The sequence below is a fragment of the Scophthalmus maximus genome, chromosome 12 (assembly GCF_022379125.1).
Source record: "Scophthalmus maximus strain ysfricsl-2021 chromosome 12, ASM2237912v1, whole genome shotgun sequence".
Classification (NCBI taxonomy): Eukaryota; Metazoa; Chordata; class Actinopteri; order Pleuronectiformes; family Scophthalmidae; genus Scophthalmus; species Scophthalmus maximus.
In genome coordinates this window covers 6,077,685-6,097,845 of record NC_061526.1, presented here as the reverse complement: position 1 = coordinate 6,097,845, position 20,161 = coordinate 6,077,685, and the positions used below count along the sequence as shown (strand labels likewise).

The window sequence follows — 20,161 nt, the reverse complement described above, 5'->3', positions numbered from 1 at the left end:
CTTTATTGGGCTCGAACTTCGAAGTTTGTCAAAAGAAAAAGCGTGCGGACCGGAGGGGTTGCACTGATGCGACTCGGGACGAACCGAGTCTTTCCGGAAACTGCCGAGCAGTGACGCCGACAAGCAGCCGTAGCGACGCTCGCTGGGAGTTCGGACAAGCGGAGGGAGCAAAATGGCGGACGAAGATATTACGCTTGATGGGAAACCTCTACAGTCGCTCCGCGTCGCGGACCTCAAAGCCGCGCTGGAGCAGCGAAACCTCCCGAAGAGCGGGCAGAAGAACACGCTCGTCAAGCGACTGAAAGGGGTGAGTTTTTCTCCTTTGTTGCGGCCGCCCGTGTCGAGTCTGGCTAAGTTCAGAGGGAGGAGAGAGACGGAGGAAGAGGAGGAGGAGGCGGAGGAGGGGGGGTTAACAGTAGAGGCCGTAACGATGTGTGTGCACTCGGGGGAAGCGGGAACACACAACCCGCCTCGCGCCGCGTTATTTACACGCAAACTACAGTTTTTGTTCGTTGTTTTTCGCTCGTTTTGTGGTCGACGGCGCAGGAGAAAACTGTCCCGACCGCCGAGTTCGCACTCGGTCGCTCTCAACTCGCGGCGCGTCGTGTTGCACACAGTTGAACTGTGCACCTGTCAAGTCGAGGCCTACGAGCCGAGTGGAAAGCGGGCGAGCACGAGCACGAGCCGCACACAGTGTACAGTAACGCGGCCGCCGCGCTCGCGCCGCGCGTGCGCGTGTCGGAGTGTCGGGCGCGCGCCTCGCGTTGTAAACACTTTGACAACGGTTCCTTTCGGTAAATGTTAAACAGTTGTTTGTTTTTGCACGAGACTTTCAGCATATAAACAAGCACGGGTTTCAGGGCCGTAGCGAGGATTTCTGAAAAATAATGAGCCCCCCCCCCCCCCCCCCAAGTGCCCCCTGCTGGAAGAGAGCAAATATCGTGTGTGTATATATATAAAAAAATATAGTGTATGTAAAATACACTGGAGGCATTGATAGTGGACTGAGACATGGGCAGAAGTGAGGGATTAGTATGCAACAATGGTCGGGGCCAGGTTTTGAACTAGGGGTTTTGTTTTGACACGGTATGAATCTTTTAATCACCATGTTGTCAGGACACTCTGTTATTAATTTAAACTTCTCCTCCAAATGCATAAAGACATAACAAAAACCTTGGCCGATTATGGATTTTGGGGGGCACATGTTGATACCAATACGAGGGAGTAAAACAAAATACTGATACTCATATATTGGCTGATATTTATTTATTTATTTTTAAATTGGCAATCATTCCTTATATGTCGTTATGAAACCCTTATGACAAATGTAATTGAGGCATGGCGCTTCACAGTTTGATAATCATAGGCTTTATTATGAATAACTATAAATGAAAAAAAACAGAACTACAACTAAATATATAGAATTTGAATCACGAAAAATAAACAGAATGTATTTCAAATAAAATGTAAACATAAATGTACCTTCTTCTGCATTGTTTTGTGAAATAAAATTTTAAAAATCATATCGGAAATTATGGTAATGATCTCCGTGTCCCCACTGGTAGGTTTCTGATTATGTGCTTTTTAAAATATAGCATATGAATGGGCAGGAGCAGGGCCTGGAAATGCATGTTATATTTCATGTCAAGATTTATGCATTATGCCCAGAAAAATATAGCGACTGTTACTGTAATTGTTTTTTCCAGGTAAAATCACAATTCAGTGCTACTAGCATGTTTTAACACTCTTGGGCAATAATAGTGTGTAAATCAAAAGTGTGTAATAATTAAGGCACACAGGAGGTCCTTGACACACATGTTATTTGAAATTAGTCTTTAGAAACAAATCAATATTTAATTAAGTAGTGCCAGGATTTTTTGTCATTACTTTAAAGTATAGATTATTTTTTTATCTGATTAATAGCAATATAGCTGTGAATTTGCCTACCTGTAGGATTAAGTCAAAATTCTCTGTCATGGAAATTATCACCACAATGCATGTGTATGGAACGTGTCAATGTTCAGTTATGTTCTAATGTGAAGCATCTCATTAAAATAACTTTTTCAGTGCTGTTGTAAAATACCAAAGAAAAATAAATGTAGTTTGTTGTTATTGTATTTCCTAAAGTTACCATCCTCCTTTGAAATGATTACAACAACTGTGGTTACAGCTCTCTCCCTTGTTACCTGTTATCTCTCTACCATCTGTTGCAATAACAAAATACACAAAAAATAATAATATAAGTTTACACTTTCATTCTTGCCCCGGCAGGCTCTGATGCTGGAAAACCTACAGAAGTCGTCCTCCTCTCACAGTGGGCTGCAGCCCAACTCTCAGGTGGGCAGAGATTTACAGAGATGGCTTGGTTTGTGTTATTTATGTAATGTCATTTCAACATGCTTGGTTTGATTATTTTTTTTTGTGCTTTTTATGTCATAGATAGGGGAGGAGATGTGCCAGAACAGCTTCATAAAACAATACTTGGCCAAGCAGCAGGAACTCCTTCGCCAGAGACTGGAGAGAGAGGCCCAGCAAGAGGAAGAGGCTGATGGTGCGACAATGACACGCAATCACAAATCAGACACAGTCTCTGAAGGATACATATATGATTATATATGACATACAGCTATTTCTCATATTGGAATTTTTAAACAAATGTGTAAATGGTGACTTAAAAGAAATGGATCTGTCCATTTTTGCCTGATGTGTGAATTTTAATCCTGACTTTGGTGCTGACCCTTAAACCCTGCCTTGTGTCCCTCGCTGACAGAAAGCCCAGCAGTGCAAGAGGAGGATGAAGACCACTCAGACAACGACTGCTATGTCTCTGACAAGGTCAGTAATGCCCGCACGCTGAATATAATCAAATGTAATCAAAATGTAAGATTTATCCCCAAAAAAATGCCTCTCAATATTCTATTTCTCATGGCAAAATGTAAATGGTGCATTTTACATTACAAGGATACGGTTTTGAAATACCAAACTGTGTTTCTGGGGGTTTAATAGTTCTGTAACCGTCATGTTATTGTAAAATAACATTTCTATGCAAATGTAAATTGCCACAAAATGCATGTCATATATGTCTTGTGATTATTTCTGCCCATCAGCAGGGTCCCATACCCTCCCAGTCCGCACTGACCAGGACAGAGGAGAGAGGAGGAGGAGCAGCTTCGGCTGTGGGTCATGGGATGATGATGTACAGCCACGACGTGGGCCCCAGTCATACCTTTCGCTGCCAGGAGTCCCCTGAGACTCCGGGAGCAAGGATGCAGCGAGCCATGGGAAACAATGAGCCACCGGCCCCTTCTCCTCCACGTGCCGTGGCCTCCCTGTCAGTGCGCGTCCTGGGCAAGCCCGACCGCCAGGGGCTGCCCCCGGCTGTGCCCCGAGCGCAGGAGAAGGAAGGCACCGCACCGAGTGAACCGGGATCAGCTCATGCTGTCCTCCACCTTAGCCGATCTGCTGGGGCATCGGCGGCAAGTAACGTCAACATGGATAGTGACGACGATGACGGAGACGATGAGCGTGACAACGATGAGGATTGGGGGCCTGGTCCGGGCAAGGCAAGGCAGGCCAACAGAGTCCCCCCGCAGCCGCAGCAGATGCCCCCCAGTGCCCCATCAGCAGGTGCGAGGTCCAAGCGCAAGCTTCAGCCCCCGCAGCACATCCCACCACCACAGGTGCACCACACCCCCATGCAGCTCCGCCACCCCACGCCTCCTCCATCTCCACCCCCAGACCTGTTTCCCCTCCCTGACACTCCCAAGCAGAGTCCACCAGACCCAGAAAACCAGGAGGGAGGCGGCCCTGAGGCTGCACTTGGCCCAAGAGGAGGCTCTTTCCCATCTGCTACTATGAAGAGGCAAGACTCAGATTCAAGTTCTCGTTCCAGCAGCCCTGAGCCCCCTGCGAAGTGTAGGCCAGGACCCCTCTCTCTGCTCTTACACAAAATGGAGTCAGAGGGGGGTTTTCGTGCATCTTCGGAAATGTCAGAAGAGGCCGCACACTCCTCTGCTGGGTCTTCCAGGGAATCTCCACTGCAAAAATTGGAGAGGAAGAGGCAACAAGAGAACAGAGAGATGGAGGAAGAGAGGCAACTAAAGAAAGAGCAGGAGAGAGAAAGAGGTAAAGCACAAGAAAAGGAGAGGGAGAAGAAACGCCTGGAAGAAGAGAAGGAAAAGGAGAGGAAACGACTGGACGAAGAGGAGAAACTGTGCAGGGCAGAGGAGAGGGAAAATGAGCAAAAGCGTCAGGAAGAGGAGAAAGAAAAAGAGAGAAAACGCCAGGATGAGGAGAAGAAGAAAAGAGAGGAGAAACGGATCAGGGAGGAGCAGGAGAAGAGGCAGCAGACAACCAAGAAAGGCAGGGTGGTTGTGACCGAGGCGCAAGATTCAGGTTCCTCATCCGATTCCGACTCCAAATCCGACTCCTCTTCATGCTCATCACAGTCGTCGTCCTCCTCCAGGGATAAATCCTACCCTGCCCAGCAGCCGAAGGTCAGTCGGTGTCTTTCTTAGGTGTCTGTCGTAGGTGTCAGTCATTCTCCAGGGCATTGCTCGACATAAGATATAGTATTATTGAACAAGATGTCATGCAGCCTCATATGTTTTATTGACATTTTCTTGCAAATTATTTAAGAAGATTTGTTGATGTTTGCAATTATTTTTTTCTTCACCTTCTTGTAGACGTGTGGTATTTTGTTTTAGAGAAAACTTGACCGTCAATGGCTTATATAACATGCATGTAAAGCTAATCTTTGAATTATTTCCTAGAAGGTAGGACAAGAGGCAGAGGAAGAGAAAAAGACTGACCCGAGCAACGTAGCAAAGAAACGACACCTTTCTAAAAGGTAAGTAACAATCGTTAAACTACAGATATCCTCGGTAAGAGGTGTAGTTGAGTCTTCATATTATTTTGTTGATGATCCATCACTCTAAATGTGCATCCTGCACGCACCAACCCTCTTGCCAACCGTGTATGCTATTGATTCTGTTCTCCCTAAAGGTACCGATGTGCATCCCTCCTAAAACTTCCCTCCTGTAATTTTCCGCGACTAACTTCCTTTTTTTAAATTAATTGTCAGCCATTTCAATTTTTAACAGGCTTTAATAACAAATTTGTGGTTTGCTAGATTAAATGGAACCTTTTATTATGTGTCAATACCTTCTTAAAAGTTTAAGGCAAGTCGTATATGTGAATCATTACATTTGACTTTGGTGGCGGGGCTTTCACATCACATAACATTAGAGAAGCAAAGTCAAAGACAGTAATGAAATCACAAAATCGCACTTCAAGGTTACACGCTTTTAAACATCTTAATATATCTTGACCTCTGCATGGATATATGTAGACGAGGATAGAAACAAAATATTTTTTAAGATACGGTGATTGCTGATTACCTTTTCTAGCTATGTGATCTTCTACGTTTGCTTTTATTAACTCGGTCCCTCGGAGGAAAGAGCAAAAGCAATGTGTATCATAGGTGCAATAGATTACTTTGCAACAATAACAACAACATGCATGTAGTTAATAAAACCTTGAATCTGAAAAAAAACATTTTTCTTGGGACATATCAACTAATGTGAGCTAATAGAGGACACCGTTTTTGTCATGTTATTATCACTAGGTGGTAGAATCACGTGTAATATTTCACCCAAGTTGAATTTAGTTACATCAGTTTCTCTTAAACTCTGTGATCATACTTGACGTATTTGTGCTTTTAAAAAATCCTGGCTTTGATTCCTGACTATGGCTTTGACATATTCGATTGGTCAAACACGTGGTTGCTTTAAATCCCCAGTATGTTATAATTTCATTAGCATGGACGGACATAGAAAGGAATGTGAAAACTCACTCTCATCGCTCCTAATTATAGCAGGTCGTATTTCTTGTCAGGCATTCAGCGAGGCCGAGTGCTGCACTGCGTTCCTCCAGTCACTTTCCCGGTTGACCTTTTTTCTCTCTCGTCTAATTCTTCCTCAAGAGCTGGCTGCGGTTTTTATTGCGCGGATATATTTGTTTGCAATGCGCCACATTTGCGCGTGTAACCAGAGCTTTTATTGTGAAAAGCCGCGACCGGAAGGTAATCGTCTCCACTCCGGTGGACTTGACACAGGTTTCTGTCGCCAACATGGCCGCCATGCATGCGCCGCATCCCTGATACCGACGCAGTGTTCGACTAATCAGCAGCAGAAATAACCACGACCGGATTTGTTTTTGCTCTTTTTCTTGCCGCGTTATCGTTCTCAACCCACGTCCCGACCGGAATACGCGCCAGCGGCGGGGGTGTTCGTTTTCTTTTGTTTTTGTGAAATATCCCCGACGGTTTCCTTTTTCGAGGCCGGTCATTATGCTGTCCGAGGGCAACAAAAACGGGTAAGACTGAGCCAGAGGGCGACCCGAGGCTCCAGTTGGCTGGTGGCCCCTTGTTATACAGAGAAAGGATCGGGGGGGAACACGGGAGCCGAGCCGGTCTCAGCCTGTCGTGTATCAACGCTGCCGGTTAGCTAGCAGCTCCTCACCTGCCTGTTTCATGTCATTAGTTCACATTGGCCTGGTTGTGCGCGTGTTACACGTTCGTCCATGTGAGGAGGGAGAGGGGGGGAGGCCGGGGCCGGGGACGTCGTGTGAGCCTTTTGTTGGGTGAAGGAGCAGGGGGGGGGGTCTCCTTCCTTTGATCAGTGCCTAAAATAGCTTCTTCAATGAAGAAACATGTTGATGAATAAATGATGGGCTCAGATTTCATAATGTGGGAGAGAAGCACGTGTGCAGTGTAATTTTTCTTCCTCTCTTTCTCCTGACCCTTTTTCTTCTTTTACCAGAACATAAGGTTTCATATTTTAAAAGGAGAGTTACACTGTTGTGTTGTCCATTGCGGCGTCTTGTCGTCTGGCCCCTCGCAGGAGGAGGGTGCTCTGTTTGTAATTTTTAAATCCTCGTGGCCGTAGCTGTTAATGATCTCACTGTTGTCGGGGGAGATCATTACAGCAGACATCTGTCAGCGGTACAGTCGGTGCAAAACGGGCCTTATGGTGTAATATAATTCTCCCAGCTGGCATCAGCGCTCTCCGTCCCGTCCCTTTTCACTGGGAGCGTATTATGTGATGTGTGATTTGATCGGTGACAATGTTTTGGTCCGGCTTGTTGATCGGCACATGATTTCAGTCATTCTGTTGAGCTACAATGAATATGAATTAGTGCCTCACGTTACACTGTTTTTAACGAAGTAATGGATTTATTCTATGGTTACATTTGGCAGATAGTGATATTGCTTCTCCATTCCAGCCTAGTGATATGAACATAGGGGCTTCAAGGTGGGTTTTGGAGAAGAAGACGAAAAAATCCAAGCACCATGCAGTCATTCATGCATTATTTTTTTTGCAGCGATCATCACGTCACCTTGGCCTTTCCCCCTTTCCCGATCCTAAGGGGGTTGTATTTCTTCTTGACATCTGTCTCCCTTTATAGCCGGCGCAGGTGTGCTTATGATTTTGCCAAAGCGCCACACACACACACACACACACACACACACACACACACACACACACACACACACACACACACACACACACACACACACCTTGGGGTAAAAGAGAATTGGTGTGGTGTAAAGGAGGGGGGGAATGCTGCCCTCCTGCATACTCTTCTGCCCCATGACTAATCTCTAGAGAAGGAGGTTGAATGGGCACTTGTGACACTCTGTGCGGGTGGATTTCTGTTGTTCAGACACCAACACCACAGACCCTTGATTTAAAGAAAACTTGCTAGTGGCAGCGTTACACATCAGGGAGACAGCTTTGGCTTTCTGAGCTGGCCTGATAGTTTTCAAGGTAGAAATAATTGCTATCAGTCTGGAAAGAAGCTGCTTATTAATTCCAGAATAATGCTAGGTCAAGTTAAAGACTTGGATCTCTTTCGGTAAAGCCAGAAATATTATCATCGAGTCACCTACTGCAATCATCTTGGAGGTCAGTGCTAGAGCTAAAGGTAAATCTACAGAAGATGCATTTGAAATTAAATATCATAAAGTGAATCGTTTTGTATTTTAGACAGCTCTGGACAAAACAAGAGGTTTGAAGATGTCACCTTGTGCTTGAGGAAATTGTAATTGGGCACATTACAATAGCTATTTTCTATTGTTTCATTACTGAATAATTGATAAATTGAGCGAATAATCTGCAGATTAATCAGCAAAATAATTGATAACTGCAGCCGTGGTTATCGCATCGTCTGGGTGGCAAACAGAAACATGGTTATTTTAAGGTCATTACATGTTCTACTCACTTTGTTGCCTTTCAAAAAACGTCTGCATTGCTTCACATTGCAGTGATTTAGTGTCGGCACTTGGAATTCATTATCGCCCCCAACCGTTTCTATATTTGACAAATGTATTTTTTCCCTTTTTATGGGGTGTGCGATGAAGCAAACGGCAGAGGGTAATGTGCACTATGAAGAAGAGAAGGATGCTTGAGGATGTGATCCTCCCACCTGCAGGCTGCTGCTACAGTGCCTGTGTCGTCACACGGAGGCAGCGGAGGAGGCTAAATACTGGGGGGGGGGGGTTGCTTAAAATATAAAGATGATATCTCCTATGTTTCTTCTGTAGATAACGGCAAAAAAAAAGTTACGAATTTAGCTGCTGAGGCCTGACTCAAAAGTAAGTACATAGCGTGGATCAGATGAAGACAACAAGCATGATGGGGTCAGTGTGTCCCGGACGATGAGTTGGTTTGAGGTGTGTTTGTGACCCTGGGTGTCAGTTAGCTGGTGAGTTATTTATAGCAGGAGTGTGACCCAGATCACTGGCCTCCAGCACCCGTCCTCTGTGTCTTCCCTCGGTCTTGTCCTACACATCGTTTTGTCTCGAGAGCTGCGTTTGAGGACCGGCACTTTGCTCGTCTTAATTATTATCTTTTTCTCATTAACCCGCTGATTGTTCTCTTTCATTAATCAAGTGACCAGATCTGTAAAATGTCAGAAGAACGGTGAAGAATGTCAATGACATGCCCTAAAGCTCCAGTCTCTCGTTTACGCAGGGAGGTGTCAGAGCCGAGCGCAGCTGCTGTGACGGAGGTGGAGCCGGACGCCGAGAGTTCCATGGCCGATCAGCCGGCGTCCGGGGCCGAGCCGGAGAGCACCGAGAACCGGCTGGAGGAGGTAAGGTCCCTGAGAGGATGGGGGGGCCCCCGGGCCTTTGTTCTGTCTCCCACTAACCTGCATCCTCATTCACATACAAGCATGTGTAGTTCAGAGGGGTCACTCAAAACCAACACAACCCCAAAGTCATTAATGAGCTTTCAACAGATTACTAAATCAGACAATTGTACTATTGATCATTGGTTAATATAATGGGGGTTGAGTTGGAGTTGGGTCCTGAGGTAAACGGGAATGAACTAATCTTTTCATTTGTGTTTAATGCAAAACTAAAATTGCATTACTAGCTCATTCACTTCGATGATCTCTCACACATGTCCATTATCGGGGGGCCTTGTATCGGTGGGGTGTTAAGTTCTGATGCTGCTGCTGCGAGAACGCGAGTAACGATGTCATTAGAGTGTTGAATTAGACATCCGTGCTGTGGAGAATGCGTGTGTGTGTGTGTGTGTGTGTGTGTGTGTGTGTGTGTGTGTGTGTGTGTGTGTGTGTGTGTGTGTGTGTGTGTGTGTGTGTGTGTGTGTGTGTGTGTGTGTGTGTGTGTGTGTGTGTGTGTGTGTGTGTGTGTGTGTGTGTGTGTGTGTGTGTGTGTGTTAGGGAGGCAGCGAAAGAAAAGTGACGACAGTAAAACCCTCACACACCAGCTCAATTATTGATTCTTCACATTTACAATTATGCATTACCATGGATTTGAGCTCAGTATGAAGCTTAGAAGAAGAGATGAGATGCTCACAGGCTATTGCACACCATTATCAAGATTATACTATCTATCTGTTTGTGTTTGTGTGTGTTTTGACCCCCCCCCCCCCCCGCCTTGAGTTTGCATGAGTAATGGACCCTGACAGTGTGTGCAGAGATGCATCAGAGCTTGTTTCTTCCTCTTTTTTTTTTCACCCTCTCTTCATACTCCCTGCTCTCTGCCTCTGTCTCCTCTTGTCCACTGGCTCTCTTCTTCCCTCTCTCACTTTCCACCTTTTTGCCCTTTATATCCCATCATGATCGCTTCTCTCTCACTATATATATTTATGGTGTGATTGCTGTTTAAAACCCCATTGATTGCTTTGTTATGAAGGTTCCCATGCCTCTTCCATTGCCCCTAATGGTACCTGCTGCGTACTACTACTACTACCACCACCACCACCACCACCACCACCACCACCACCGCCAACACCTCCTCCACTCCTCCTCCTTCAACTCCTGTCCCGCTAAGTGCGTCGCTGGTACCTGAGTTAGGCCCAGAGTCTGCAACCATATGGCGTTGAGCAAAAGCCAAGCCTGTAGCCCTCCAGCGCTGCCTGCTGAGCCAGCAGGAACTGGGTTTCGCATCAGACCACCACCCGGCGGCTGCGGCCGCCATGGTAACGGCAGCAGCAGCAGCAGCACAACACAGTTGTCATGGTAACCCTGCATCGGGGGTTTGGAAGCCCTGCCATCTGATCTGAACTGGTCTGGACTGTACTGCACCGTGTGGTGGTGATGAATGATGGGGTGAAGGGGAAGGGGGAGTGTGTTTAACGCGCTGTATCACCTCCCACTCTCTCCGCCTTTTTCCCTGTCTGCCATTTTGAAGATGCACACAGTCTCAAAGTGTCATCCTCTGATGTCAACATCAAAAAAGGCCAGAAGCAACTCAGATGAAAGACGGAACTCCAGTTTCCTTTTTTACCTCCGCCTCCAATCCCACACTGCCCTCTGCTTGTGAGGTGGAGTAATGACTTTGGACCAAGAACTGCTGTAATAACCCCAAACAGTGACCAGAGCATTTGTATGGTCACTATCTCTTGGGGTTTTTAAGCTTTTCAAAACATAAGCAAATGAAACGATGATCTGCTGGGAAGAGATGTGTGTGTGACTTTTCTGTCCTTCTGTGGATGTGACACGACAACGTGGACCTTAACCTCACACATTCAAATATCTGGAACAGTGTTGGTACCGGTTGAGCTTCTCTGCCCTGACAAGCTAACCAGCTTTTTTTTTTTTAAAAAGGGACATTCATTATTCAGATGTGCCGAGTGGAATCCTGTCGCCATGCTCCGTATGACAATCATAAGAGAACTGTTCCCCTGCACCAGCACCGCCGTGGCGGAGTCGTTCAAAGGACACGACGACCAAGGATGAGCACGCCGACTCATTACGTACCATGGCTTATTGTGGATGCACAGTGCCATAGATCATCCACACCTGGGCCAAGAGAGCTGTCGAAAAATCCACCGCCTCTCCCCCCCTCTGCAGCCGCTGAACTCAACGTGTGACTCAGTGGATTTTTTTTCACCAGGAAAAGGAGATATGATGCCCACTGCTTTGGACAAGGCAGATGGACAACTGCAGTTGCGTCTGTGATTTTATTAATTTATGAATCCATGTCTTCGCTACGCCCACGACCTGGCCCCTTGCATCTCAAATGACTTCGCGCAAGTGCAGAGGCAATTAAAGGTTTTCCTGGATTGTAATTTGAATAAAAAGCAAATGCTCCCGGATTGTAATTTCATTTAGTCCCCGTTCAGAGACATTAGGATTTACAAAAGAAACTCAAGGATTTTTCATCGAGCTCCTAAACCCCTTGAACTTTTCAAAACAGCAACAACAACAACAACAACAACCTGTTTTTTTTATCGTTTTGACATTCACTCAAGTGTCAGAAAGACTTTCATGACTGCATATCGGAGAATGTGGACACATTCGAAAATTAAGGACAATAAATTCAAGCCAATGGATTTTTTTTTCTTCTTTTTTTTACTCGCCCGATGTACCTCACAGATCCATGGACTCTAACAAAGTATTCCTTGCCCTCACCCTCGCCAGAATCCATCAGTTTTGAAACTCTCTGGCTTCCCCCAAAAGACTGAAACGTGACTCTTTGCTCGGCAGTCAATCGAGAAAAGGTTTCTCCCAAGCCCCATGCAAGAAAAAAAGTCCAATCCAGTGATAAGTTCCTGCCCGGTGGCTATTCTGCACACTCAAAATCGAGTCCCGTCCTCACTCTCCTGCCTTCTCTGATTGGATCCTTGTTGCCTAGATACAGTACACTGTCGTGCGGTTGGGCCATAGTGAAGCCAGTAAGGAATCAGGTGTCAAATGGTTTAATGGTGTCAAATGGTATAATTGAAATTATTATTAATTGACAAGCAAAACAAAAAAGAAAAATTCTTTCCTTTTTTTGGTAAAAAGGAGGAATTAATTATTTTCCTCTTTGCAATTTAGAACACATTTTTTTGCACTGTCATACGTACTGCAGTTTAAATTTGATATTTTATCACCAAGCTGAAAAGGCTCATCATACACTGTGGATCTACAGTTGTCTGTTGTTAAATATATACGGTTTATCTTCATGGTGGAATTTCAACTGCAGTATTGATAAGTCCTGCTGACAAATCTGTGAGACTCCAGCACTCTGTCCTCCACCTCTGCTTCACAGATCTCAGCGGGGGTTTAACTACGTCCCATAAATCTAGAGGTTAAATTATGCTTCCATCACACAGTTTGTAATGCCGAACCATTTGGAAAAGATTCATAAACAGGGAGAGTTCCTCTGTGTCCTCCTGTGTTAATAACAGTCACTCTTGACGACATTTTAGCTTCAGGAAAAAACCCTGCTACTGCCTCTAAAGAGGATAACGGTATTAAGGCGGGGTTGATATGGTATATTGGTATTATTGAGCACTAATTTAGATGTTTCATGTAGATTAGGCTATTTTGAAGATCAATAGGGTGGGATACGTTATAGGATTTTTGGGGATAGGGTGAAATTACAGATTGGGACTGTTCAGATATTTGTACTACAGACTGGTAGACATCACCAACACCACCATTCAAACACACGGCAGTCGTCTTTTCTCAGTGCCAGAGACCTTATTGTAATATATCATATCATATTTCCATAGGAGTTAAACATAGGCGTACTCGTCTCCTAATGCACATAATGTACTCACTTTGTCCTTGGATCCTCCCTCAAGTACACACACACACACACACACACACACACACACACACACACACACACACGTACACGTACGTGTGTGGGGGGGTGTAATGGTTTATGTCGGTGTCTTTGAGCAGAGTTGGAAGACAGAAATGTGTCTGGAGTCTCTCATTATCGACTTAACAAAACCTCTTAATGATGGCCTCTGTGACTTTAAACCCCCCTCCCCTCCCTCACCCCCTTCCTCCACTTTGTCCTGTGTCACTTCCTCTCTGATGATGCCTGTTTGGGTCCGGACTCTCATCTTGACCCCTGCACCCCTGGGGTTCTCTGTATGTTCTCTTTCTGTCTCTCTGTCCTTCCAGAGCACCACTCCTAAGGCTTTCGCAGCTCGCAAGATATCCCTGACCAGTGAGTATATCGCTTGCGTATTTTTTTTCGCCCCCCTCGACACATGGATCATTCCTCCCTCATGAGGACGGGGGGTAAAGAAAGAAAATACGGGACCTTAAGTACTTAAACTCTGCTTTAAATTAATGTTTATGATTCAACATTTTGGAACGAGAGCATATGACTGTCATGCTGAATATGGTGTCGAGCAGCAGTGTTATAACTCTGCATGGCCTTGAAAAGTTTTTATTTATTATAGATAGAGCTGCAACAGTTTATCGATTAGTAAATCAATCGCCAACTTTTTTGATAATCAGTTAAGCGATTCCAAGTAGCTTTTTATGGAAGAGATTAAAGATTCTCTGATATCAGCTTCTTAAATGTGATTATTTTCTGGTTTCTTTGCTCCTCTGTGACATTAATCTAAATATCTTTGGTGTGTGGACCAAACAAAACATCATCTTGGAGGTTTTGGGAAGCACGATCGCCATTTTATGGACCAAACAACTGATCGATTGATCAAGATAATAATCCACAGATTCATTGATTTTGAAAATAATCTTTAGTTGCAGCCCTAAGTATGATAATTTGATCAAAAGATTTTTTTGCAACACGTGTGCCTGTAACAGGCTTAAACCAAAGGCTTGACTTAAAATTGAATATCCGAAAACCAAAAATCCCAATTTTATAAGAAATCATATTGTAGTAAGGAGATTTTTTTGAAATTTAAACTTAGGTCATTGCCGTGTTTACAGTCTAATAGTGTTATAAAGTAAACATCAATTCCATCAATTGTTTACTCTGATGAATCACATGCTTTATGTTTATTTCTCTCGTTTTTATTGGACTATTAAAATGATGAATGGGGCACTCAAATGGCAGTAAATCAGACATGAGGCTCGTCTGATGGTGACAGATACTTAAATGAATCAACACCTTTTCCGTTTTTCGAGGGGAAAAACAAAATGACACCGCTGTTAAACCTCTTACACCAAAGTGCTCTTGTAGCATCGTGCCCTCAAAACACTGATTCTTTAACGATATCCGTACAAGCACGAAACTATGATTAATGTGCTATTTTGGTCCGTTACAAGTCGACAGTCACCAAGATACAATTTCCTACTATATGTTGCTGCAAGGACACTTACTATGCCTGTGGCCTCACTCCCTTTGCATTTTTACACTTTACTTTATTTTTCACGTCCCTTAAGGTTTAATAGCTCCTTAGCAATTAGCTTAAAGCAGCAATCATTGGAAACCACTGACATCTTTTGTCTCAATTCCATCTATAAACTGGAAAACTGCAAATTACTGCCAATACTAATGAGGTTAAAGTATTAAAGCAGTTATTTCTGCTTGTAGGCTTTGGTCTTGAAGTGACTCGTCACTCTCTCCTCTGTAATAAACGACTTAACTTTGACCCGTCTGCAGGCAGTAAGACGCCTTCAGCCGCCGCAGACGGAGGAGGAGCGGGAGAACCTGAATCGGGAACTGCAGCCGGGCGGAAGAGGCGGTGGGGCTCCAGCACAGCAGTCACCGTCAAGAAACCATCGATCAGCATAACCACTGACTCACTGAAGGTAGAGTGTGGGAAATATATTTGATATCTCAAATTATTTTATCTGTGACAGGTTTGTAAAGGTCTCAATCCCTCTTTTTTGAGGTTTACTTCCTGAAACCCTTTCCACCCAGATTGGTATTGAAAGTCGAGAGACTCTGCAGTGAACAGTGTTTTTTTAGTTTCCCTAACTTTTCCTTTCCTCTGTCCTTCAGTCTTTGATCCCGGACATTAAAATAAACCAGGAGGCCGTGGTGGAGCTTCACCCAGAGGAGCTGCAGCTGTCTGGGGACGAGGAGAACGTGGACAACAGCCTCGGTGACCAGGACAAAGGACTCAAGATCCGTCGCACCGTCACTCAGGTAAGGAAAATCATTTGAGGTTCCTGTTTGGACATCTTACATCACACATCCGTTCGGACCAGTGTCACATTTCTGTTTTTTTTCCTACCTGTAATTCCTCTACAGGTCGTCCCAGGCGACAGCCAGGAGAATGGACAGACCAACGAAGAGGAAGAGGCGGAGAAAATGGAGACAGAGAAACCGCGCAGGACTTCCCGGGACAACAGGAAGAACAGTCTGTCTGAGGAAGCCGTGGAGACACAGATATCTGTCAAGCTTGAGGGAGAGGCAAAGAAAGGTGAAGTGCCTAACTGAAAAGTTTGTGGGATTTAAAATTGCTGTAAATTACTGGGTACAAATGTCTCACTCGCTCTTCTCATGTCTTCTTCCATCAGTTACCCCCAGCGACAGTCTGGTGCGTCGCTCTATCAGTCAACAAAAGTCAGGCGTGTCTGTCACCATCGACGACCCCGTCCGCACCGCCCGGCAGCCCTCGCCGCCTCGTGGCAAAATCACAAATATCGTCCATCTGACCAACCTGGTGGGTTTGTAACTCTGTACATTTACAGTGCAAGGCAACACAGTGGGAAATAGTGTTGTTCTGTTTCCATGTCTGTGAAACTTATATGGGGGGGAAATTGTTGTACGGAAAACATCCTGCAATCCCCCCCCCCAAAAACGGCGTACGCGTTTTTCGGCAATTAGGCATATAGTGTTGATGCCAGTGGAAACCATATCGCCACCATACCCATAATTAGTGTCATAACACTTAACCAGGTAATATGACTGTAGTCGAGCGTCATGTTAAGTTGGGGGACCCAGACATAGCAAGACAAGACATTACGCATTTAATGACTTAGCATTTGCAGGGTTTTTTTCTAAATTGTGCCACAGAAGTAAGACTAAAACATTTTTAATGGCAGCCAGCCTCTTATTGTACAGTCGCACAGAATCTAAACAAACAAAACTAAAGGATTTAACCTAAGAAGACCATTGTGTCAGAGAGAAACCAAAAACTGATGCATGAAAAATGTAGAAACAACTTAAAAGCTAAACGTGTCAATTCTGACCTGAGGGTGGCACCAGAGGAAACGGAACTGAATCTGTTTGATTTACTGTAGCATTCATCTGTACAGCTGAGAACGGGTGGGAATTCAGTCATTCAAATTTTTGAAGTATCCTGTCTTTTAAGGGGCAGTATGCAATTTTAATTCAACGCACTTTTTGTAAAGTGAATATTTCGGAAACAGATTTTACGTCTTTCTTCCCAAGCTCTATGTGAATGTTCCTTCCCCTCTTGACTGTGATAACTGACTTGTTGTCCCTTTCTCTCGTCCCTCAGGTGCGACCCTTCACTCTGGGCCAGCTGAAGGAGCTGCTGAACCGGACAGGCACCCTGGTGGAAGACGGGTTCTGGATCGACAAGATCAAGTCTCACTGCTTCGTCACAGTGAGTACGAATGAATGAACCACGTTCAAATTGTACTGGGAGGGTTATGTCTGTATCCTTCAGCTGTTCCTTTTATCAGAATATCTTTAATAATTGGTCTTCAGACATTATAGACAAGCATTTGCGTGATAATTATCACGTCACCTCAAAAAACTTATCACCTCAGTATTTGCCTCCATCATTTCTTGCAACAGTCAAGTCTTCACAGTGGGCGTTGTCTTTTAATTTCTCTCTCCTCGTGTCCTCGGTAGTACGCAACGTCAGAGGAGGCCGTCGCCACCAGAGCGGCCATCCATGGGATCAAATGGCCCTCGAGCAATCCCAAGGTGCTCAGCGTCGACTTCTGTGAGCAGGACGAGGTAATGTCGAAAAATATACTAATTGCATAGCTGTCAAACACACACTTAATGGAATCTGTATTGCATCAGAGTGGATGGAGGGGAAGCATATTCCACCCTTGAGAGGAATTTCAATATATTACAGAAAAACAGTTTTGATGGAAAATAAAGAGACGAGAAAGATAATAATGTAGATATAATAAGGAATTGGTGAATCCCTTCAGCATTTCACTGCACTAAAACATGCAGTGTCAAATATTCTGCAACGATTGCTCCCCAAAGTGAAAGGCACAGTGAATAAAATATTAACGGTTTATTTTTGGAGCCATTTTAAGACGAGCATCTTCACACTGTACTAAAAGATCGCTGGGATGTTTTTGGTTTTTTCAAGCTGTAGGCAGCATTGAGTCATATAATCAGTATTCTAATCGCCAGCGATAATCACTTCAATTTAAAAGTTGTTATATATTTAATCTTCTCCACACAATAAAACATCCCTGGCAATTTGTTTCTCGTGTTTTCTATTGGCAGCTGGACTTTCACAAAGGTGTCCTGAAGCCAGTCAAAGAGGATGAACATGTCGTCCAACCGAGTGCCCCTCCTCAGACCCGGCTGCCCCCGCTGATGCCCGAGCGAGACCGTGACAGGGACAGGGAGCGCGAACGGGAACGGGACCGAGGGGTCGCAGGAGTCCCGGGAGTGCGCGACCTGTGGGCGGAGCGTGAGAGGGAGATGGAGCGCCGCGAGCGAGCCCGCGGTGAACGGGAGTGGGACCGCGACAAGGTCCGGGAATTTGCAAGGCCGGGCGAGGAGGGAAGGCGATCCCGGTCCAGAGACAGGGAGCGGAAGAGGAGGGAGAGGGCGAAGAGCAAGGAGAGGAAGACGGATAAGAAGGGTAAGAGAACATGGTCGGTTGGAATAGGAATGGATACAAAGACGGTCAGAATAAAGCATGCTGGGGGATTCTCTCTCATACAAACACAAACATGCCGCTCTGTGGTCGATGGTTATCACTCTGTAATGATGTTTTCTATTTCTCACCAACAGAGAAGGGAGATGAGCCTCCGGCCAAACTTCTGGACGATTTGTTCCTCAAGACCAAATCGGCTCCGTGTATCTACTGGCTCCCCCTCACAGAGGAGCAGGTTGGTCCTTACACACAGTTTTTTTTCCTTTGCACCTCACCCTCGGTCACAAGTAAGTTCTCTTGAGTCTTTAACCCTGACCGTGCTTGTGTCCCCACCAGGCGACGCAGAGGCTCTTGGACCGCACGGAGCGGCGCGAGGAGCGCGAGCGGAGGCGCAAAGAACAGCAAGAGGATGAGGAGAAGAAGCGGGAAGAGGAGAAGAAGGAGAGGCTGAAGGTCCGGGAGAAGGACGGCGTGGCGGCTGCAAGCGGCGGAGTGGCGGCCGGCCGAGGACCTGACGGAGACCGAGAGAGGGGCCGCGGCCGCGACCGTGAGCGAGAGCGAGAGGGCGACAAGAGGAGGGACAGCGGCCACCGGCCCCGGCGAACCTCGGCGGGTGCCGGCAGCGGACGGCGGTCTCGCAGTCGTAGCAACCCCAGGGAAAGACGCCGCTGAGGGTCGGGCAGCTGCTGGGAAAAGCTGAAGAGAGAGAGAGGGAAGCAGTGTGGCGGAGGACACGGCAGACAGAAAGTCTCGGGGAAGGAAATCGTTTCCACCAGGCGAAGCTTTTCTCTTGCCTCAAAGTTCAGGACTCTGTCTGCTCCTCACCGCCCACCCCCACCATGCTTTAATTCGTCCACTCTGACGCCAGCGTTGTCTTCCAAACACCGTTTTCCCCCTCTGACCTCCGTAAAGTAAATTCACTCGGAAAATGTTTGTTGCGTGTTTCGGGCTTATAGTAAAAAAATAACAAAGTCCATCTAGCTCCTCCTCCCCCAGGCTTTTCTCTTTCTGTCTTCCAAAAGCAAAAAGTCAGTACTCCCCCCGCCCCGTAGAGAGCAGCGGTTCCTCCTCGCCTCCGTGTCGTGCTGTTAATTATCCTCCGTTAAAGAAAAGAAGCAGGGAGAAGGGCGGCAGGTTTTTTTTTTTTTTTGGGCTCGCCTCAGCATTTTGTCCCGCTGAGGTTTGGGAGCTTTATTTTAGTTCTGTGGGTGCACAGCTCCTTCCTCCTCCGAGCCCTGTAATAAAAACCTGTCCAAAATAGATCGCTGACCTTCAAATATTTTCTAGGATTCTAGATGTTCTTCTTCTTCTCTTTTTTAAAATATATATATAAAAATATACAACTAGAATTACTGGCCGTCAACGTCACCGTGAAGGAAAGTTATTTTTCTCTTGTGGAAGTTTTATGCGATCATGTTTATTTCTTTTCCTCCTGCCTTGAACGGTTTGTTGTGTGCTACGGCAGGTGATGTTTGTGCGAGCGACGACCCTCATCTCCCACAAAGAAGAAGTGTCCACACTGTAACCGACAGGAAGAGACGCCGTAGTAAATGTTATGGAGACGTGCAAACAAAACGCCCCCACGTCTGGAAGCTGACCTTCCCCCTGCACTGACGTCGCCCGATTGGAAAATCCCTCCTATGACCCCCTTCAGTCATATATATATTTTAAGGAGGTAAAAAAAAAAACATTTATCTTCTAATAGAGTGATGGTGACAATTTTAACATTTTTAATTTCATGTTTTTAGTTGCAAAAACAAAGTTTGATTTTGTTGTTTTTCTTTTCCTTCTGCAAGTGCTGAATGTACCTACAAGTTAATAAATTTAAATTGGTTACCACCTTCTCTGCTTGGATGGTTTTGCCCATTTCTCACCAAGTAAGCGTTGTGACCCGGCCGGAAGTGGGTGCGGTGGAATTGTCCTTCCTTACTACTAACTTCCTTGACCTCAGTGGAAAGATGTGGAGGACTTAGGAAAATGCGACAGCCGCGCTCAGAGAATCCGACTCGACTTTCACTAAACTACGTCATTGACGTGGTGAAACTACAAATTTCCAAAGACCGACTACAAAAACCTCACCAGCTCCATCAGCATGTTTCAGT

The 20,161-nt window shown here is 45.5% G+C and overlaps 1 protein-coding gene across 3 annotated transcripts; it reads left to right on the top strand.

Moving 5' to 3' along the window:
- The first annotated feature begins 129 nt into the window (after window positions 1-129).
- acin1b (apoptotic chromatin condensation inducer 1b) lies at window positions 130-19,895 on the top strand. 3 transcript variants are annotated; one of them, XM_047336547.1, is made up of 17 exons: window positions 130-307; window positions 2,272-2,337; window positions 2,440-2,551; window positions 2,771-2,835; window positions 3,111-4,496; window positions 4,773-4,849; window positions 9,036-9,156; window positions 13,438-13,483; window positions 14,894-15,042; window positions 15,236-15,382; window positions 15,488-15,659; window positions 15,757-15,902; window positions 16,704-16,811; window positions 17,063-17,170; window positions 17,681-18,044; window positions 18,197-18,294; window positions 18,396-19,895. In XM_047336547.1, exons 1-17 carry the CDS (start codon window positions 173-175, stop codon window positions 18,729-18,731), a joined length of 3,636 nt encoding a protein of 1,211 aa, XP_047192503.1. In that variant the 5' UTR covers window positions 130-172; the 3' UTR covers window positions 18,732-19,895. The 3 variants fall into 3 exon arrangements, with proteins under 3 accessions (XP_047192503.1, XP_047192502.1, XP_035469108.2); XM_047336546.1 differs by having other exon boundaries at window positions 3,108-4,496; window positions 4,776-4,849; XM_035613215.2 differs by having other exon boundaries at window positions 3,108-4,496.
- The last annotated feature ends 266 nt before the right edge of the window (window positions 19,896-20,161 follow it).

Bases quoted from the DNA above. Each gene is read 5' to 3' on its own strand.
- acin1b (XM_035613215.2), top strand. From the start codon at position 173: ATGGCGGACGAAGATATTACGCTTGATGGGAAACCTCTACAGTCGCTC. The intron at 2,552-2,770 runs GTGCGACAATGA...CCTCGCTGACAG, and splicing joins GCAAGAGGAAGAGGCTGATG to AAAGCCCAGCAGTGCAAGAG. The intron at 18,295-18,395 runs GTTGGTCCTTAC...TGTCCCCACCAG, and splicing joins TCCCCCTCACAGAGGAGCAG to GCGACGCAGAGGCTCTTGGA.